We start from the raw sequence: 21,379 nt of genomic DNA, 5'->3' as shown, positions 1-21,379 counted from the left end.
AAGCCTAAATAAAGAACAACACTCTGAAAACAGGGGAATTCCAGACAGGAAGCAATCAGGGCCAGCTAACACCACCCAACCAAGGATGCCTCCAGGGAGGAAGCAGCCAGATTTGGGATCTGCAAGGCCATTAAATGCTAATCAAGCTGGCCAATTGCAACATTCACACTAGCCTCAAACAGACAAGAGCTCTTTCTCCCACCCTGGACTTTCCACAGATATATAAATCCCACTTCCCTAGCTTCCAACAGACCTCACAACCTCTGAGGATGCCTGCTATAGGTGTGGGCCTGGCCACAGGCCCCGAAGGCGAGCGGGCCCAGACCAAAGCCAAGAGGAGGCATGCCCAGGTGCCATTTTTGCCATTTTGCATGCCCAGGTGCCATTTTTGCCATTTTGCCTTTGCCATTTTCACTTGCTCGCTCACCAGGCCGAGTCTGGGACCCCCTGCCATAAAATTATTTTTGTCGCTACTTCATAATTGTTTTGCTACTGTTGTGAATCGTAATGTAAATATTTGATATGCAGGATGTATTTTCATTCACTGGACCAAATACTTGATACGCCCACATTTGAATACTGGTGGGGTTGGGAGGGGGGGGGGTTGATTTTGTCATTTGGGAGATGTAGTTGCTGGGATTTATAGTTCACCTACAATCAAAGAACACTCTGAAAACACTGGCCATGATCCAATATTTAAGGGCCCATCCGCAAGCTCTTGTTGACAGGGGGGTTTCTCGAATTCTTAACAGCAAGAGAGAGGATGGCAGAAATCTTTATTCTTGCTTCTTTGCAGGGCAGGTTTCCTCGGAAGCAAATACAATGTGAGGCAGGCCTTGGGGAGGAAGGGCCGAGTGCGGGAACAGAGCGAGGGGAGCTTCGCCCTCGGGGCAGCCTCTAGGAAGACATTTGGGGAAGGGGAGTTTTCCTGCAGCCCCTTGCCTTTCCGCCACCACCTCCTCCCTCTCTGCGAAGCCCACGTCTCCATCATCTCAGGCATGTTATTGACAGGATAATTGTTGGGAGGGGAGGTTCAATTCTCTTGCTCTTCACAGTGGTTGGCCTCTTGGGAAACACTTTGGAGATCCTGCCGGAGGAAGAAAAAAAAATAGACACTTGTCAATACTGGGATGTAATATGTGCCGACAGAATTGGAACACTGCCTTTGCTTTTTTTTTAAAAGGTCATATACACTGTATAATACTTTAATAATCATACAAACAAATTACTAGGGAATGCTTGCATCATTGCATAATTGCAGCCAGGCTTTGAAGCTGCAAGGCTATTCAGTGCTAATTAAGGTGGCCAATTGCACTATTCCCACTTGGCTCTGATAAGGGGGGAGGCATCTACATTGCCATATAATCCAGCTTCATACTCCCAAAATCTGGATACTTCCACAACTTCCCCTCCCACATTTTAAACTGTGAGCAACAAATGCCATAATAATAATAATAATAATCTTTATTTGTATTCCGCCCTATCTCCCCAAGGGGACTCATTACATTACAGGAAAGGCCAAAATTCCAGATGATTTCAAAAAATCCATTTCCTCACCACCTCCTGAAATGTTGTAAAAGACTGCTGGCCTCCACGCTTAAAATTACGCAAAGAATGCTCTCTCCTACGCTTGAGGCCAAACTAATGTGATGGGAACAGGGGCGTCCAAAATTTTCAGTGTAGAACTCAGTGGAATTTAGTCAATGTGATGAAGTGGCAAAACACTGCAAGTAAATGGGACACTCTTAGCAGCCATTTCTATCGGTTGATTGAGACAAATCACCTTCTCAATTCCCTCTCCGACGATCTGGCTGTATGCTCAGAACACATGGAATAAAATATGCTCCATGACTCCTTATTTCAGATTATTTAAGCAGCTCAAACTTTATTGATTATTTACAACTATATACAAGACAGATCAGATGATCACCAGACTCTGTCCGTCTGCATCGGAGCACGCTGCAGGAGTAAACATTCCATTCTTATCTCTAAACCATACGTCTGGCTATAAAGCGAAAACTTCCCAAACTTACACTCTAGCCATTTCATTTCCACTCTATGCATTTAACCTCTTTCACTACTAGATTACACACACACAACTTTAAACTCCCAGCACAATTTCACACTATACTAATCCATTTTTACCGACAATTTCTTCAAAAACTCCCAGTTTTGACCTGGCGTGAAGGCCACATGTGAAGCTTTGGGACTGGGGTGTGCCTAAGTTCCTGCATTGCTGCCCCCCAAAAATGAGGGTCCTGGGGGGCTGCGGAGGAGGACTCACCCGCTGCCTGACTTGGAAGCCCTCCGTGATGTCCAACCGCATGTGCTCCACGGTGGATTCATGGGGCATCTGGAAGGGAAGAGAAAAAATAAATTTTCAAAAAACTGATTTATTCAAGCAGTAAGAAGTTAGTTAATAAGGCACATTCAACTATTAAAACAGTAAGAAAAATCTCTAGTGGTCTATATAGTAGGGATGTGCCATCCACAAAAAATGGTTCAAAAGTCATTACAAAACTGGGAGCGCTGGCACTTGGTTTCTAAAGTGTTTCTAAAGTATACTTAGTTAAAATTTCATTACTATAACGAGACTAACGAAATTCCATTACTACAGTAGAGTCTCGCTTATTCAACATGAATGGGCCGGCAGAATGTTGGATAAGTGAATATGTTGGATAATAAGGAGAGATTAAGGAACAGCCTATTAAACATCAAATTAGGTTATGAATTTACAAATTAAGCAGCAAAAAATCATGTTATACAACAAGTTTTACAGAAAAAATAGTTCAATACACAGTCATGCTATGTAGTAATGACTGTATTTACGAATTTAGCACCAAAATATCACGATATATTGAAAACATTGACTACAAAAATGCATTGGATAATCCAGAACGTTGGATAAGTGAGTGTTGGATAAGTGAGACTCTACTGTATTTCGTTACAGTAATTGTGCATAATTAAATAACTATAATTAGGAAAACTTAAGGGGCTCCCATCTCCCTCGTTTTTAAAGCTATTGGGGTGAAACTTGCTACAATGGTAGATAACATTGTTAGCCCACCAAATTTCAGAACATTTAGCTTATCCACAGATTTTTGGTGAATTTCCAAAGTTTTCGGGACGTCTCCAAGACGTCTGGAGAGCACAAGGTTCAAGGAAGTTAAGAGTAGTTGCCTGTCATGAAATTTGTTGCTTTGCAAGTGATATAACTCTGTTCTGTTCTGATGACCATAAGCCATTTCCATTTCTTCTTCAAAGCTAAAAGAAGTTATAAAGAAACATTGTGTGATTTCTACGACACTCCTAGATGTTGATGGTTTTTATCTTGCTCCAAAGCTAAGGATGCTTGATTAACATAAATCATGGCTACCTTACAAGACAATATAAACTCTGAAAAGGGGCCTTTCTTTGGAAACTGGCCAGGGTTAATTGTAGTCATTCAGCCTACATAGGAATGTAATGCAAGAATTCCTTCATTTCTCTATCAAGGAAGGAGCCATAATGTTAGAACACATACATGAAGAATACCCCAGGTTCATTCTCTGTCATTGTCAGTGAAAAGAAAACTATTAAGCTGTTAAGATTCAGCAATCCTGGAGACCAGCACAAGCAAGGTTCTCCACATCTTGTTGAGCTTCTACTTCCTTTAGTCTCTGGAGCCACATTTGGCCCTTTCTTCTGAATATTTATTGAAATCAAATAGTTTCATGCTCTTGTTCAACTGTTTATTATTATTTTATTCCCTTCTTAGCCTGTTTTAATAAACCAAGACCTAGAAATCTTTTCAAGAAAAGCAGAAGAGATTAGGGCTTGCTGACACTATTTATTGCTATAGCAAAGATAGATAACTCTGTGATTTAACAAAGAAAAATGTTGCTTTTGTGTGATTAGGTGACTGAATACTTCTTGGAAGATTATTTGTTTAATGCTGCAATTTCTCAACTGATGAGTCTCAGTAATGCATTGTCAGTAAGTATACTTACAGTAAAACATTTTAAAGCTCTATGCATGCACAAGAAAGCCAGCAGGAAAGTGTATTTATCATGGAATGCGCTGTGACTTCTGCAAGATTTAGAATGTGCTTTTTTGTGAAATAATTGTACTCAGTTGCAGTTACCATTGATTTGAGAATCCGATATCAATCTTTGCACAATTGGAATTAATCTTGTTTTAATTACTATATTAATACAATAGAATGTTGAATATAAATAATCTCTGTTAACATCATAAACAGGATTAGGATGTAATATGTTAAAAAAAAGTCAGATAATGACCTAATTTTGGACTTAATTTGTCTGTTTGCCTGTTGAATATAATTGAGCATTAATTGTAGTGCTTCAAGGCAGTTACTAAATGAAATTTTATCAGTATTATTATTGTGATTTATACATGTTGAAAGAATATATAGAAACTACAGGTGTCTTTGGGGACAGTGTAATGGCAACTTTTTAACTTGCAGGACTGCTGCTCACATCCTTAGCAAACTGTTTAGTATAGAATAAAACCTAAGTGTATATTGGGAGCATGGTGAAACAAATGTTCACCAGCATTTCAGAATATCCATTTTTACTCTTGTCTGAAACCAGGAAGTATGCAAATTAAAATTAGAACAAACCGAAAGAGTTTCACTTCATTAAAAATGAAGCTTTTTCTTATTTCTCTTTAAAAAATACTTTTCCTATCAACAATTGCAGAGGGAATCACTGATAATAGATGTTTCATGATGAGTGCTGCCAGTGACTCATTTTCAGATGTTTTTTAAATGGGAGCAGAGCACATTGGTTTGATTTCTGGCAAAGCCCTTAACCTGCAAATAAAACTTTGCTTCTCATGCGGGGAGATATAAGTGCAGTAAATGCTTATCTGTCTTCTTTTTATTGTCTGCCACCTCCATGCCTTCTTTTGAGTTAACATTTTGGGAACATTGCATTTTCCAAGTTTGTAGAACAGCAACATGTAGGTCTGTAAATGATGTTGGACTAGAGACTGACCAAAGATGAGCTGCTTTTAGCAATTGTGTAAAATGCAGCATCAGGAGTTTCACAGTCATTTGAATGAATATTGTTTGTTTTATTTCTGAATGACCAAAGAATCTGTCCTTTCCAGCCATTTTTAACACTTTAAAATTAGCTTTTTCTTGGCCTGAAAATTGCTTACTCTGTGTTTATGTGTTAATGCACGTGCATATGCAGTTTGTAAGTCCTTGTAGAGTTACTTGTGGCACCCTCATCAATCTTTTACTCTTCTATGTTATTTAGAAGTTGCCTCTTTCCACAGCATTTAACACTTGACAACATACATCTAAACTATTTTGTTTTGTTTCCTCTTAATGCTGAACACCACTGGGTCTATTCATTGTGAGATGGTGTTCCCACCATTTTTAAATGATCATTTGTTCTTTGTTGGCTGCATCCTCTTTGGTGTACAAATACTTCATTGTAGCATAGCTATCCAGATGTTTTAAAGTCCCCAGAGGTGAAACTTTTCTCCTATAGGAATTCACTACAGTTGATCAAGTGGAGATGTGAAATCATGTTACTGTTACAGAAAAGAATATTGTGACTGTAATGCCGTTCTGGGAGAGCTAGGATAATGCTGTGGTCATAGCAGTAGGCTAGACTGGTGAGAGCCAGGTTCTGATCATCATGCAAAATCATTATGTTTTTTGCCTGACCTTGGGTGGTTACGCCTTTTTAGCTTCAGTTACATCACAGGGACTAAAATAGAATAGTGGGATACCACTTTGAGATACACTTTGAGGAAGGTCAGGATTTAAATGTACTATAGAATCAGCCCCCAACACCTAAATGTTTGTTCTGATATAAAAGTTAATTACCTTATACCACTGTCTAATCAGTCCCTCAGTTTTAAACCTTATGAAACTCTTCCAGACTCCATTCCTGTATCTTTTGCTAACTCAAAATCTTTATCTAGAACAGAGGTGAAATGCTGACAGAGTAACCAAGCAAAACACAAGCCTTGGCCAGGGTTATCCATCTTGTCTAGCTTATCTCTTTCATTTTTCAAAAGACTTATGACTTCAATTAGTATTGCAACAGTAAATTTGAGTTTGCAGTATGCTTTTCAGGCCCTAATCTAATAAAATTATCATCATGCACATTCTTGGGATTCTGTTCAGAATCCCAATAACTGGCTCGAGTCTCAAGGTTTTGCCAAGTGTTTAAGAAAAGTCCCCTGCACTACATCCTCTATAAGCAGTGCGAGTTTTGAACTTTTTAGCCCCATGTTTTTCTGATAGAAATGACCATCTTGTTGTATGGTTATATGCTTTGACGTCAACTCCAGCTTATGGTGACTCTATCCTAGGGTATTCTTGGCAACATTTATTCGGGGAAGATTGGCCATTGTCACTTTGATAGGCTGATAGAGTGAGTCTTGCCCAAGGTCAACCAATGAGTTTCTGAATCCTAATCTCCAAGAGTCCTAACCCAGTTATATTTAATAATCCTTTATTCTATTTTCTTCCTTTGTAGCAAGCGTCTCAAAGAGTTATTCTCCATAGTGCAGAATATGAGGATGCCCTCGCAACACTCTGTGTTATGCTTGCACCAATGGCACCACACATCAGTTCTGAGATCTGGAAAGGTAATTTCTAGAGTTTTATTTATTGTTACTACCATAGAGAAAAATATTAACAGAAATATTTTATAGATGCTTTGATCAGAACTGAGCATATTCAACTGATGACATAAAACATGTAGATCTCATTTAGCTCTCCAGATGTTTTTGGACTGCAACTCCCAGGATTCCTCACCTTGGTTATACTGACAAGGCCTCCTGAAAGCTACTGTCCAACAATATATGGAAGACCACCTAGTGTAAGAAGCAGATTCTCAATCATTGCATTTTCATGATCAGCATCTGTAATTGTTACAATGTATGTGTTTACAGTGTTCAATTAGATTGACAGCAATGACTCTTCATAACACAACACTGTTCATTTTTCATTACTTACTTATTTTAACACATCTATGTATTCTGGTTTGTCATATTAATTCAAACATTATATTCAGGAAGACTTAAAACTAATAGTAATGTGAGTCAAAAGAGTCCTGCTGTGGGAAACATTCCCCAATGAAAAGCCATTCTTTGTGGCAATAACTCTACAGACAACTTTGCTGTGGTCCTAGTAAGCAAGTTTCTTCCTGGTCTACTGATGTTTTTTTTTTTTTAAATCCACTGCAGAAGAAACAGTGAGAATGGCCACATATGGCATGAATGGTACTAGCATATGTCAGGTCTTTGGTTTGCAGACCTTTTGGTTTCCCACCATGCTTATTCTAGTGTAGAAATATGGTCCAATCACCATACTGTACTCAAGCTGGGCTCCCTCCAGTGAACCAGGCTGCCTGCCCAGATAAATGTTCTATTTCACTACGCTTGTATGATTATTAAAGTATTATACAGTGTATATGACCTTTTAAAAAAAAAGCAAAGGCAGTGTTCCAATTCTGTCGGCACATATTACATCCCAGTATTGACACGCCCCCAGCCTCTGATTGGGATGTCAATATGAGTCTCCGCCTCTTTTCTTATCTGATGCTGCTGAGGGGCGTTCCCTTCCCCCTGTGTAGCCACGCCCCCAGCCTCTGATTGGGATGTCAATATGAGTCTCCGCCTCTTTTCTTATCTGATGCTGCTGAGGGGCGTTCCCTTCCCCCTGTGTAGCCACGCCCCCAGCCTCTGATTGGGATGTCAATATGAGTCTCCGCCTCTTTTCTTATCTGATGCTGCTGAGGGGCGTTCCCTTCCCCCTGTGTAGCCACGCCCCTCACCCTCTGATTGGGATGTCAATATGAGTCTCCGCCTCTTTTCTTATCTGATGCTGCTGAGGGGCGTTCCCTTCCCCCTGTGTAGCCACGCCCCTCACCCTCTGATTGGGACTTGCCTGAGATGCTCTGCCCCCTTTCCACTTGGAGTGGCCCCGCCCCTCGACTCTTATTGGGACGTTGCTGTGAGGCTCCGCCCCTTCTCTGTCTGATGCCGCTGACAAGTGCTCCCTTCCCCCTCTATGGCCCGCCCCTCGTCTCTGATTGGGAGGGAGCTATGAGTCCCCGCCTCCTTTCTCCTCTGATGCTGCTGAGGGGCGTTCCCTTCACCCTCTGTGACCACGCCCCTCGTGTCTGATTGGGCCATTTGAATCTTGGCGGGGCGGGGCCAAGGAGCAACGGCTGCCGCCATGTCTGCTTGGTCTCGGAGCCTCCGCTTCGGAGGGAGACAGACAGAAAGGGAAAGGCCCAAGCCAAGCCGCTCTGCTGAGGAGAATGCCGCCGCAGGTAAGTGCGAGGGCGCCCCAGAGCATGTGCAGAGCGCCTGTATGGCTCCCATTGGTTTCCTGGGGAGGATGGGCGTCAGAGTCCTGACCTGCCTGGATCTCTTCCTTCCCCAGCGGAGCGGAGGCGGCAGCTGGACGAGTTCCTGGCCCAGAAAGGGAGGCCCAGGCCGGCGGGTGGCAGGTGAGGAATATATTAATATATAATATAACTAGCTGTGCCCGGCCACGCGTTGCTGTGGCTGAGTCTGGTGGTGTTGGTCAGTTTACATTACGTTGTATTTATGCTGTGACCTCCACCCTTCTTTATACTCACATTAGTAGTAGTATTTGATGTCTGTTACCTTCTTCAATTTTTGTGTTGATTGATAATTGCTTGAGACCCCTGTTGTCTTTGGTTTGTTGTTAATCGTGATGTCTGATTCTGCTGAGTGCGGTTACATCTTATTGTGGTACAATAGTCTTTTTTTTTGCCTGTGTAGGTGTTTATTATTGTTGTTGCTGTAGTGGTCATGAAGGCTGGATAAGTTAGATGCTACTGTATTCGTTTTTGGAGGCCCAGTGTAGCACTGATTGGCTTCTCAGCCTCAGTGCCTGACTGCTTCTTGCCTGTGATGGTGTAGATTCTTATTGTTGTTGTTGTCATTGTTATTATTGTAATTGTTTTTTTGGAGGCCAAGTGTGAATGTAGTGATTGGGGAGGTGGATGAGTTGTGTTGTCAAATTTTGTATTTGTTATAGTCACGATGCGTTGTTGTGAGTTTTGTGGGTCCAGATTGTGGTTTTGTGGTGTAGTTGTGTTGTTACAACCGGGAGGCAAGGCTTTTGTGTTGTGTTGTCAAGTTTTATATTTCTGGGGTGTTTAGTTGTGTGCCAAGTTTCGTATTTCTGGGGTGTTTAGTTGTGTTGTTATAGTCACGATGCGTTGTTGTGAGTTTTATGGGTCCGGATTGTGGTTTTGTGGTGTGGTTGTGTTGTTACAACCTGGAGGGAAGGCTTTTGTGTTGTGTTGCCAAGTTTCGTATTTCTGGGGCGTTTAGTTGTGTTGTTATAGTCACAATGCGTTGTTGTGAGTTTTGTGGGTCCTGTGTGGTTTTGTGGTGTGGTTGTGTTGTTACAACTGGGAGGCAAGGCATTTGCATTGTGTTGCCAAGTTTTGTATTTCTGGGGCGTTTAGTTGTGTTGTTATCGCATGATGCGTTGTTGTGAGTTTTGTGGGTCCGGATTGTGGTTTTGTGGTGTGGTTGTGTTGTTGTAACCTGGAGGCAAGCCTTTTGCATTGTGTTGCCAAATTTTGTATTTCTGGGATGTTTAGTTTTGTTGTTATAGTCACTGCGCAAACAACTTTATCATTTTATATATATAGATATATTATGATACGATATAGTACAGTCTCTTATATAATGCTAATAGTGCAATATACTAGGAGTGTATTAAATACATTGTGGTATCATAATATAGCACAATATAATAACATATTATAGATTACATGTAAAACTACTAATATAATAATATATAATACTCGTATTATACTATACTAATATTATAATATATTGGATATACATATAATATAGATAATATGATGTAATACAATGTAATACACTATTATAATTGTATATTTATATTACATTACTATTACTAATAATATTGCAATATAGTCATATAGTACAATATAATAATATGTAATGTTTATATAGTGCTTATATTGTGCTACACTAATAATATATTTTATGTACATATAACTTATAAGCCGCCCTGAGTCCCCTTCAGGGTGAGAAGAGCAGGATATAAATGTTAATAATAATAATAATAATAATAATAATAATAATAATAATAATAATAGTGCAATGCTAATAATATAATACATTGTATAGACATATGATATCAATAATTTCTTTTTTCTTTTTTATTTATTAGCAACATTTATATCCCGCCCTGCTCACCCTGAAGGGGACTCAAGGCAGCTTACAAGTTATATGTACATACAATATATTATATTATTAGCATAGCACATTATAAACATTCTATATTACTATATTTTACTACAGTAGAGTCTCACTTATCCAAGCTAAACGGGCCGGCAGAACCTTGGATAAGCAAATATCTTGGATAATAAGGAGGAATTAAGGAAAAGCCTATTAAACATCAAATTAGGTTATGATTTTACAAATTAAGCACCAAAACATCATATTATACAACAAATTTGACAGAAAAAGCAGTTCAATACACAGTAAAGTTATGTAGTAATTACTGTATTTATGAATTTAGCACCAAAATATCACAATGTATTGAAAACTGACTACAAAAATGCTCTGGATAATCCAGAACGTTGGATAAGCGAGTGTTGGATAAGTGAGACTCTACTGTATTATGATATGATATACAGTAGTACAGTATCTTATATGACGCTAATAGTATAATATACTAGGAGTGTATTAAATATATTGTGGTATCATAATACTATATCATTATACTGCAATATTATTAGTAATATTAAAAACATGTAATATATAATACACAATTATAATACTGTATTAATGTTATTATATGGTATTACATTATAATATTATTACAGTAGAGTCTGTAATACAGCAGAACCTTGGATAAGCGAATATCTTGTATAATAAGGAGAGATTAAGGAAAAGCTTATTAAATGTCAAATTACATGATTTTACAAATTAAGCACCAAAACATCATGTTTTACAACACATTGATAGTAAAAGCAGTTCAATACACAGTAAAGTTATGTAGTAATTACTGTATTTATGAATTGACTCCAAAAACTTTGGCTACTAACAAACTGACTACAAATAAAAGTAGAATTGCATAAAATGAATTTACAGTAACAACTTTGTTGGAAATTAAATCCATAAAGAGTTCAGTCCTTGCTGCCAAGAGAAACAGCTGTGGATCCAGGCGGGTGGCAGACTGTGTCGGATAATCCAGAGTGTTGGATAAGTGAGACTCTACTGTACATAACAAATAACTAGTAGAGGCTTGAAAAAGGTTGCTATTTTTAATGGGGTACCTGGATCTCAGAATCCTTTCTTCCCCCAAATAGGCCCTACTTGAAGGACAGGACCAATGGGCAGGCCTTGGCTCCCTCCAGACCGGACTCGGTAAGTGGACCCCAAGGAATGCTATTGTGGGTTTTTTTGGGGGGCGGGGTTCTTCCCTTATTTTGGGGACACCAGAGTCTGGAGGGAGGGAGACGAGGTTGTGTTCAGGCTCCTGAGCCGCATGGTTTCTCTGAAGGCTGGGTTGTTGTATGTTTTCCGGGCTGTCTGGTCATGTTCCAGAAGCATTCTCTCCTGACGTTTCACCCACATCTATGGCAGGCATCCTCAGAGGTTGTGAGGTATATGGAGAAACTAAGCAAGGAAGGTTTATATATCTCTGGGGGGGGGGGGGGGGAGAGAACTCTTGTCTGTTGGAGGCCAGTGTGAATGTTGTAATTAATCACCTCAAATTCGCATTAAATGGCCTTCCCAGCTTCACCTCCTGGCCTGGGGGAATCCTTTGTTCAGAGTCGTTAGCTGCCCCTGATTGATTCCTGTTTGGAATTCTTCTGTTTTCAGAGTGCTGCTCCTTAATATTTACTGTTCTGATTTTGGAGTTTTTTTTAATACCGGCAGCCAGATTGTGTTCATTTTCATGGTCTCCTCCTTTCTGTTGAAATTATCCACATGTTTGTGGTTTTCAGTGGCTTCTCTGTGTAGTCTGTAGCATGTGGACAACTTCAACAGAAAGGAGGAACCAGAAAGGAGGAAACCCACATCTATGGCAGGCATAGATACCTCACAACCTCTGAGGATGCCTGCCATCGATGTGGGTGAAACGTCAGGGTGGGAGAAAGAAAGAATTCTTGTCTCTTGGGAGCAAGTCAGAATATAAATGTACCGTGTTTCCCTGAAAATAAGACAGTGTCTTATATTAATTTTTGCTCCCAAAGATGTGCTAGGTCTTATTTTTAGGGGATGTCTTATTTTTCCATGAAGAAGAATTCACATTTATTGTTGAACAAAAAAATGAACATTTATTATATACTGTACAGTAGTTGTCATCACAAACCAGCATAACCAGACAAACTGTGAATCCTATCAAGAATTTCTTGTGACTACCATTATTTCCATGTACAACTGGTATGTACATTTATCAATCCTAAATGCTCTGGTGTTCTGTTTGGCAGGCGCTGGGCATGCTTCCAAACAAAAACATTGCTAGGTCTTACTTTCGGGGGAGGCCTTATATTTAGCAATTCAGCAAAATTTCTACTAGGTCTTATTTTTCGGGGATGTCTTATTTTCGGGGAAACAGGGTAGTAAATAAAATAAATAGTAAATATTTCAATTAGCCAGCTTGATTAGCATTGAATAGCCTTGCAGCTTCAAAGCCTGCCTGCTTCCTGCCTGTGTGAATACTTTGTTGGGAGGTGTTCGCTGGCACTGACTGTCTCTTGTCTCACAACCTCTGAGGATGTCTGCCATAAATGCAGGTGAAATGTTTGGAGGTAATGCTTCTGGAACATGGCCAGGCAGCCTGGAAAACTCACAGCAGCCCTGTGATCCCGGCCATGAAAGCCTTCGACAACACTCTTTGAAGGCTGTTCTTTCTTTCCAGGTGGCCAGGACGAAGCACAGGGAAGCCGCCCCAAGCAAACCCAAGGCGGCCCCCGTCAAGAAAGCGGTGCCCGGAGCGCCCCACCGCCCTGCGACAAAGGAGCCCCCAGCGGCTGGGTCCCGCTTTCCCCGGGAGCCCCCCTCCCAAACCCACCCTGAGAAGCCACTCAGGAATGACCACAACAAAGGAAAACAGAAGGCAGAGGATGGGAAAGAGAATGCCGTTGTTGGAGTGACCGCAGTCCGACCGACTCAAAAGAGGGCTGTTTCCAGACCGGCGTTTGGAAGCCATGCATCCAAGCAATCTGTACATTTGGGGAGTAAGGGGACATTCTCCCTGAACTCAGCAAATCCTAAAAAGAAGCACCAAACTCCCCCGCCAGGCAAGAAGCCCTCCGCCCATCCAAGGAGCCATTCGGCTGCACCCAAAAGCGGAGCCGAGAGGAAGCAAGGCAACTTCAGGCAACAGCCGAGGACCCCCAATGCAAAGCCTAGACCCCGGACCTCTGCCGTCCACACAGCTCCTGCCTCTGGGGGGCTCCGAAATGGCAGGAGAGAGCCCCCCAAACCCAAGCACCCGGATGTGGGCCCAGGCCAAGAGCTCAAGACCCCTTCTGCTCCCGACCGGAGGCAAGTGCGGCAAGTTGCCTTTGCAATTTAGCAACAATAACACTGTGTCACACACACATGGGCAAACTTAGGCCCTTCGGGTGTTTTGGACTTCAACTCCCACAATTCCTAACAGCCGGTAGGCTGTTAGGAATTGTGGGAGTTGAAGTCCAAAACACCAGGAGGGCCCAAGTATGCCCATACCTGATGTAACACAATTTTTGTTTTGTTTTGTCAAGCCTAAAAACATGTTTTAAATTGACGGTATATTTCCTGGTGTGCTGGAAACCACTCTAAGTCCCTTGAGATAGGGCGGTATATGAATAAATTATTATTATTATTATTATTGACAAAATGACATAGTATGACACAGCAAACAAGATAGATATGCTGGATTTTGTATCACAAAATCACAAGTCGAACGCTTCCCAAGCGTTTAGGACTGTGTGATCATTATTATTATTATTATTATACCATTATTATTATTATTATTATTATTATTATTATTATTATTGACACAATGACATAGTATGACACAGCAAACAAGATAGATATGCTGGATTTTGTATCACAAAATCACAAGTCGAACGCTTCCCAAGCGTTTAGGACTGTGTGATGTATTTTCGGATGATGCACTATTATTACTACTACTACTACTATTACTATTATTAATTATTATTCAACAATACAATATCTCATCTTTGCGCCTCAACCAATGCAACCTAGTTTGCAGCAGCCACAAAAACCATGGTGACTTGACCCATTCAACACAAAAGTGACGTTTCTAGAGTAGAACTGCTGGGCTGTGGCACAGCTGGCTAGTAACCAGCTGCAATAAATCACTACTAACCGAGAGGTCATGAGTTCGAATCCCGGGTCAGGTTAAGCCCCTGACCATTAAATAGCCCAGCTTGCTGTTGACCTATGCAGCCCCGAAAGACAGTTGCATCTGTCAATTAGGGAAATTTAGGTACACTTTATGCAGGAGGCTAATTTAACTAATTTACAACATCATAAAACTGCCAGCAAAACACGAGGAAAGGAATGAGGAAGTACAGCCACTAGTGGATGGTGAAGCAACAGCTCCCCCTGTGGCCGGAATCGTGAAGCTGGAAAAATGTTAAAAATGCCTCTGAGTCTGTCTAATGTATGTTGTTTGTCTGTTGGCATTGAATGTTTGCCATATATGTGTTCATTGTAATCCGCCCTGAGTCCCCTTCGGGGTGAGAAAGAAGGGCGGAATATAAATACTGTAAATAAATAATAAATAAATTAAACAGGAAATATCACTTTCAAACCTGGAGCAGAAAAAAATTCAAAGTTTGTTACATAGTGCAATCAGTGTACTGAGGGAGCGAGATGGGAAGGTGCAACCAGGTAGAGCTTGAAATGGGAACCCAAGAGGCTTATATTCACCCGTGAGGCTTCCCTGGGGTGGGATCGGGGCCTCCCGTGAGCCCTTGTCTCCTCAGGAGCAAGGCAGGGGTCCTTCTCGTAGTGACGGTACACCTTCTTCTGCCTCCTTAGGAAGCTGCTGGAGGACTGGGTGGCGTCCCGAGGAAGGACCTACAAGAGGCCCCCCATGCGCCCCGCTGCCCCGAAGCCTCCGAAGGCAAAGTCCAGCCTGAACCTCGCCTTCTGGGGCTCCTTGGAGGAGGAGGAGGAGAAAGAGGAAGCGGAGAAGGAGGAGCAGCACCTGGCCAACGAGATCACACACACCTTGGCAGAGTGCCGGAAGCTGGCCGAAGAGGTAGGTGACCGGAGTGGGGGGCTTCCCCGGTTCAGGCCCAGACTATTTAAAAAATGGCATCTCCACATACAAACCAGCACAAGCACTGCGGTCTGCAGAGGAGGCCGTGCTCTCGGTCCCACCACCATCCTAAGCTCAAACTAAAAACGTCCCCTTTTTCCTCTCCTTTAAAAAGCTTTTAAAAAAACCATTTATGCAGTTTAGCTTACGGAGAGGAAGACTAGTACACCTCTATATATATATCCTCGTCTAGATATTGTACACCTACCTCAACCCATACGAAGCCGTCATATACTTTATAATATATGCACTTAGAATCATAGAATAGTAGAGTTAGAAGAGACCTCATGGGCCATCCAGTCCAACCCCCTGCCAAGAAGCAGGAAATCGCATTCAAAGCACCCCCGACAGATGGCCATTCCACTCTTTACATTCCACTCTATCTCCCCGAGGGGATTCGGGGAGGATTACAGAACACATATATGCTATACTACGGGCCGGCAGAACGTTGGATAAGCGAATATGTTGGATAATAAGGAGAGATTAAGGAAAAGCCTATTAAACATTAAATTAGGTTATGATTTTACAAATTAAGCCCCAAAACATCATGTTATACAACAAATTTGACAGAAAATGTAGTTCAATACACAGCAATGTTATGTAGGAAATACTGTATTTACAAATTTGGCACCAAAATATCACGATGTATTGAAGACATTGACTACAAAAATGCATTGGATAATCCAGAACGTTGGATAAGCGAGTGTTGGATAAGTGAGACTCTATTGTAATATTATAATGTAATACAAAATAATATTTATACAGTATTATAATGGTATATTTATATTACATGCAATATTACGAATAATATTACAATATAGTGGTATAGTACAATATAGTATATAGCCGGGCTGTGATGCAGGCTGTTGAGCAACCAGCTGCAACAAATCACTCTGACCAAGAGGCCATGAGTTCGAGGCCAACTCGGAGCCCCGTGTTTGTCTCTGTCTTTGTTCTATGTTAAGGCATTGAATGTTTGCCTTATATGTGTAATGTGATCCTCCGTGAGTCCCCTTCGGGGTGAGAAGGGCGGAATATAAATACTGTAAATAAATAAAATAAATCAATCTATATATATAAAAGAGTGATGGCATCAGGGCAGCGGACAAAACAACAAAACTACAGGCCACCCAACCTCGAAATTTGACAACACAACCCATCATTCACGGCTCTAAGTTGATACAACAAAAAGAAAAGAAAAATAAAGTCCTAATTACAGGGAGAGGAATAATAGTTTTTATCCAATTGCTGCCAGTTAGAAGGCTAAGCTCCGCCCACTTGGTCTCCTAGCAACCTACTCAGCCCAGGGGACAGGCACAGTTAGTCCTCACTTAGGCCTCTTCCACAGATTATCAGATTTTAACTGGATTATATGGCAGTGTAGACTCAAGGCCCTTCCACACAGCTATATAACCCATTTAGAATCTTATATTATCTGCTTTGAACTGGATTATCTTGACTCCACACTGCCATATAATCCACTTCAGTGTGCATACTAAACATAAAGACTACCATACAACAGACATTCAATACTACCACTACCTCAACAATTTCTCACCAACACCACCAGACAATGCCACAGCAACGCGTGGCCGGGCAAAGCTAGTAGTAATATATATTGCTTATATTGTGCTATACGAATAATATAATATACTGTATGTACATATGACTTGTGAGCCGCCCTGAGTCCCCTTCGGGGTGAGAAGGGCGGGATATAAATGTCACTAATAAATAATATATAAATAAATGGCAAACATTTACTGCTGTTATACAGTTAGCAAGGACAGACAATACATAAACAGAAGTGAAGGCAGTTCCCATTTTTTCCATTTCTGGCACCTGGGGGAACCCTGTGGGCACCTATTCAAGACCCCTTATCTCCTTGTGCCCATTCCCTGATTCCTTCCGTCCTCCTTCTCTCCGTCTTCAGGGCCTTCCTGAAGAGCAGATCCTCGCAGCGCTGACCCGCATCCCGCAAGTGGAGAGGTTTGCCCAGTTCTGGGTCTGCAAAGCCACGCTAGAGGCGCAGAGGGGCTCCTTGGACGTGGCAGGGCTCTACGAAGCCGCCCTCTCCGCTGGGGCCACGGTGAGTGGAGGCCTCGGGGCTCAAAAAGCAGTCAGAGAGCAGCAGCAGCAGCAACATATACCAGTTTGACAGAGCAATAGCAAAGCAGCAGAGCAAACGAGCTTCAGCAACTCACGGAGCAGAGTCAAGCTTAAGCTTTATTGAAAAGAACTACTGTACATTTCTGTCTAAGAAATATATACCATATATATGGTGGCACAGTGTGTTAAAGCACTGAGCTGCTGGACTTGCCGACCGAAAGGTTGCAGGTTCAAATCCTGGGAGCGGAATGAGCGCCCGCTGTTAGCCCCAGCTCCTGCCAACCTAGCAATTCGAAAACATGCAAATGTGAGTAGATAAATAGGTACTGCTCCGTCGGGAAGGTAACGGCGCTCCATGCAGTCATGCCTATGGCCACATGACCTTGGAGTTGTCTATGGACAATGCCGGCTCTTCGGTTTAGAAATGGAGATGAGCACCAACCCCCAGAGTATGAGTAGATCAATAGGTACCGCTCTGGCGGGAAGGTAACGGTGTTCCATGCAGTCATGCCAATGGCCACATGACCTTGGAGGTGTCTACGGACAACGCCGGCTCTTTGGCGTAGAAATGGAGATGAGCACCAACCCCCAGAGTGTGAGTAGATCAATAGGTACCGCTCCGGTGGGAAGGTAACACTGGCGCTCCATGCAGTCATGCCAGCCACATGACCTTGGAGGTGTCTACGGACAACGCCGGCTCTTCGGCTTAGAAATGGAGATGAGCACCAACCCCAAGAATCGGTCACGACTGGACTTAACGTCAGGGAAAACCTTTACCTTTTATACTCGAGTATAAGCCAAGGCACCTAATTTTACAACAAAAAAACTGGGAAAACATTGACTCCAGTATAAGCCGAGATACCAATAAAATTACATTAATTGAGGCCTCAGTAATTTAAATGTTTTTGGATCTTTACATCAAACTGTAATTTAAGATAATGTAAATGTGCTTATGTATCCTTTTAATAATAATAGAGTGAAATAATAAATGTAACAATACCAATAATAATAGAGAAAAATAATTAATATACCATATATACTTGAGTATAAGCTGACCTGAATATAAGCCCACCAGGACCCTCACCCGAGCATAAGCCGAGGAAGGTTTTTTTCAGTCCTAAAAAAGGGCTGAAAAACTAGGCTTATACTCAAGTATATACAGTAGCTCTCTAGGTTGATGTGGGTTTTCTGGGCTGTCTGGCCATGTTCCAGAAGCATTCTCTCCTGACGTTTCACCCACATCAATGGCAGGCATCCTCAGAGGTTGTGAGGTCTGTTGGAAACTAGGCAAGTGGGGTTTATATATCCAGGGTGGGAGAAAGAATTCTTGTCTATTGGATACAAATATGAATGTTGCAACTGGCCCCCTTGATTAGCATTGAATAGCATTGCAGCTTCAATGCCTGGCTGCTTTCTGCCTGAGGGAATTGTTTCCTGTCTGGAATTCCCCTGTTTTCTGAGTGTTGTTCTTTATTTTAGAGTTTTTTTGTAAACGCTGCAAAGCCAATCAATTGTAATGTAGCAAAATGGTGAGGATGAACCCAGCCGCAGCTGCACCCGCATCCACACCTGCCCAACCTGTAGCTACGAAGGAGTAGTTTCTCATTCTTCCTCTTGTTGCAGCCGCTGCAGGAGCTGCGAGATGCTGTCACGGGTATTTTGAAGAATGTCAAGGCACCGTCCAGGGGTGAGCGTGCCATGGGATCCCTTTGCACGAGAGACCCGGAGCCTGTGAGCCCTTCTGGAGTGTGTTTCCCTTCGACCCCTGCAGCCAGCCCTGTTCCAGAGGAAGATGTGGACCCTCCCCAGACTCCTCAGCAAAGCCCACCGTGGGCTAAGCCCTGCTCGGCCATCAAGCTCCAGATCCTTTCCCTGCCCAGGTGAGACCCCCATACACACAGACCTTGCCCTTTGCTCCCCTCTTTCCCCAATGAGAAGCCATCTCCCCACTCAGTGCCCTTGGCTGCCTTCCTGACTGGCCACCTATGTTGGCTGAGTAGGCCTATTAACAAAAGACCCTTCCCATAAACGTACAGCAGAGTAACTTATTAACTGCAGCATCACCCAGCACCAGTAGCCAAAAGTGATAGAAAGAACAAAAACACAGACCAATGTTATCTCGTGCTTTGGAGACTTTTTGTTATAGCAAAATTATATAGTTGCAGTAATTACAAAAACAAGATTTCCACAACACAAAGTTCTTTATACAGTAGAGTCTCACTTATCCAACATTCACTTATCCAACGTTCTGGATTATCCAAGGCAATTTTGTAGTCAATGTTTTCAATACATCATGATATTTTGGTGCTACATTTGTAAATACAGTAATTACTACATAGCATTACTGCATATTGAACTACTTTTTCTGTCAAATTCGTTGTATAACATGATGTTTGGGTGCTTAATCTGTAAAATCATAACCTAATTTGGTGTTTAATAGGCTTCTCCTTAACCTCTCCTTATTATCCAACATATTCGCTTATTCAGCGTTCTGCCGACCCGTTATGTTGAATACTTGAGACTCTACTGTACTTCCTTGCTTCCACGCTGGGCTTCTTTCTCATGCAAATAAAACAGTTTCGCTTTCACAGAGCCTCCTCTCACACCAAACTTACACAGGAGCTTCACACATGAGGAACTTCAACCTGGGGCTTTTTTCACCGAAGCTTCACGCTGAGGCCTACCTCACACTGAGGCATTCTCTCACACACTTGAGTTCTACCTCATACTCCTCAGGACGACACTAGCTTTTTTAACCCTTTCAGTGCTTGACTCACATTTTTGTAATTAAAAATATCTAGTTAATATTTAATATTTCTGACAACCGGAGGGAGGGAGAGAGAGAGAGAGGAAAGAAGAAAGGAGTGTGTGAGAGAGAAAGGAAGGGATGGACTTCTCCGCTCTCTGCCTTCCAGGTCCAGCAAGCGAAGCCCTTGGCCAGAGGTGAGACTCCTGACCCCCGTGCGACGGTCCCTGCGCATTGAAGGCGCCACCGCTTCCTACCCACAGATGCTGAGGGACCACGACCCTGTCGTCTCCTCCCTGGAGGAAATCGTGGCCGCAGACCACGGGAGCCAATTCCTCTTCCGCAGCAACACAGCTCTGCCCAGAGCGGTGAGAGTGGCCGACTTTGTGACTGGACGGGCCACCTGTGGGCACAATGCCACCCCGGCCACGACGAAAGCATCATTGCCACGTTGAGGAGTGTTCACACCACCTCCTTTCCTCCCAGCCTCCTTCTTTCTCTTTCTTTGTAAACAAGACTGGACCCACAGCATTGTTCTCTGAAGCCCTTTTGGAAACATGTCCGTCTTTATTCTTCAATCCATCAATCGGTGTGTTGTCAAAAACTTTCATGGCCAGAATCCCTGGGTTGCTGTGAGTTTTCCGTGCTGTCTGGCCATGTTCCAGAAGCATTGTCTCCCGACGTATCGCCCACATCAGCAACCCAATCAATCAGCCTTTATTACAAGGAGGAAAAGTGCACAGCAGATTCCTAAACTGATGAGGCCCACTTAAGAACAGGATGAGTTCAATGCTAAATGCATACAAACAAGGAAAAAACACTGCAAATCTATACAAGGCAAGTTTCAGCCTGGGTTTAATACAGGAAGTTGTCTTATCCCGGCTACTTCAGAGAGAAACTTTGCAACAACCAGGGCCACATGGTGGAAACTATCACTAGTACAAACCTCACATGAAATTGGGCTGATCAAATCAGGGGGTATTATGAAATTGTGGTGTTACGTTGGCCGTTTACTGCTACATTTTGTTTCTGCACTTTGTGTATTTTGCATGTTGTATCTTGAGTGCTCTGTGAGCCGCCCTGAATCCCTCTGGGAGATGGTGGCAAGGTACAAATAAAATATTATTATTATTACAGTAGAGTTCCGCTCATCAGATACACCGTATTATCCAACCAGGGCCGGCCCAAAG

The 21,379-nt window shown here is 42.3% G+C and overlaps 1 protein-coding gene and 1 long non-coding RNA gene across 4 annotated transcripts; one reads left to right on the top strand and one right to left on the bottom strand.

Moving 5' to 3' along the window:
• Positions 1-683: 683 nt before the first annotated feature.
• LOC134295220 (uncharacterized) lies at positions 684-3,119 on the bottom strand. The gene is made up of 2 exons (XR_010001758.1): positions 2,285-3,119; positions 684-1,087 (listed from the first exon to the last, which is right to left on the bottom strand). It is a non-coding gene; the product is annotated as an uncharacterized LOC134295220 (long non-coding RNA).
• A 718-nt stretch (positions 3,120-3,837) lies between these two features.
• On the top strand, positions 3,838-21,323 carry LOC134295217 (cytoskeleton-associated protein 2-like). 3 transcript variants are annotated; one of them, XM_062967081.1, is made up of 9 exons: positions 3,838-3,975; positions 6,501-6,612; positions 8,417-8,483; positions 11,361-11,418; positions 12,920-13,548; positions 15,055-15,277; positions 17,268-17,423; positions 19,067-19,323; positions 20,359-21,323. In XM_062967081.1, the coding sequence occupies exons 1-9, from the start codon at positions 3,952-3,954 to the stop codon at positions 20,642-20,644; spliced, it is 1,812 nt and encodes a 603-aa protein (XP_062823151.1). In that variant the 5' UTR covers positions 3,838-3,951; the 3' UTR covers positions 20,645-21,323. The 3 variants fall into 3 exon arrangements, with proteins under 3 accessions (XP_062823151.1, XP_062823152.1, XP_062823153.1); XM_062967082.1 differs by having other exon boundaries at positions 12,920-13,552; positions 15,059-15,277; XM_062967083.1 differs by lacking the exons at positions 3,838-3,975; positions 6,501-6,612 and adding an exon at positions 6,619-8,303.
• Positions 21,324-21,379: the final 56 nt, after the last annotated feature.

This window comes from Anolis carolinensis, unplaced genomic scaffold (assembly GCF_035594765.1).
Source record: "Anolis carolinensis isolate JA03-04 unplaced genomic scaffold, rAnoCar3.1.pri scaffold_107, whole genome shotgun sequence".
NCBI classification, from domain to species: Eukaryota; Metazoa; Chordata; class Lepidosauria; order Squamata; family Dactyloidae; genus Anolis; species Anolis carolinensis.
The sequence above is the reverse complement of the archived record's forward strand: the minus strand, read 5'-3'. Positions and strand labels throughout refer to the sequence as shown.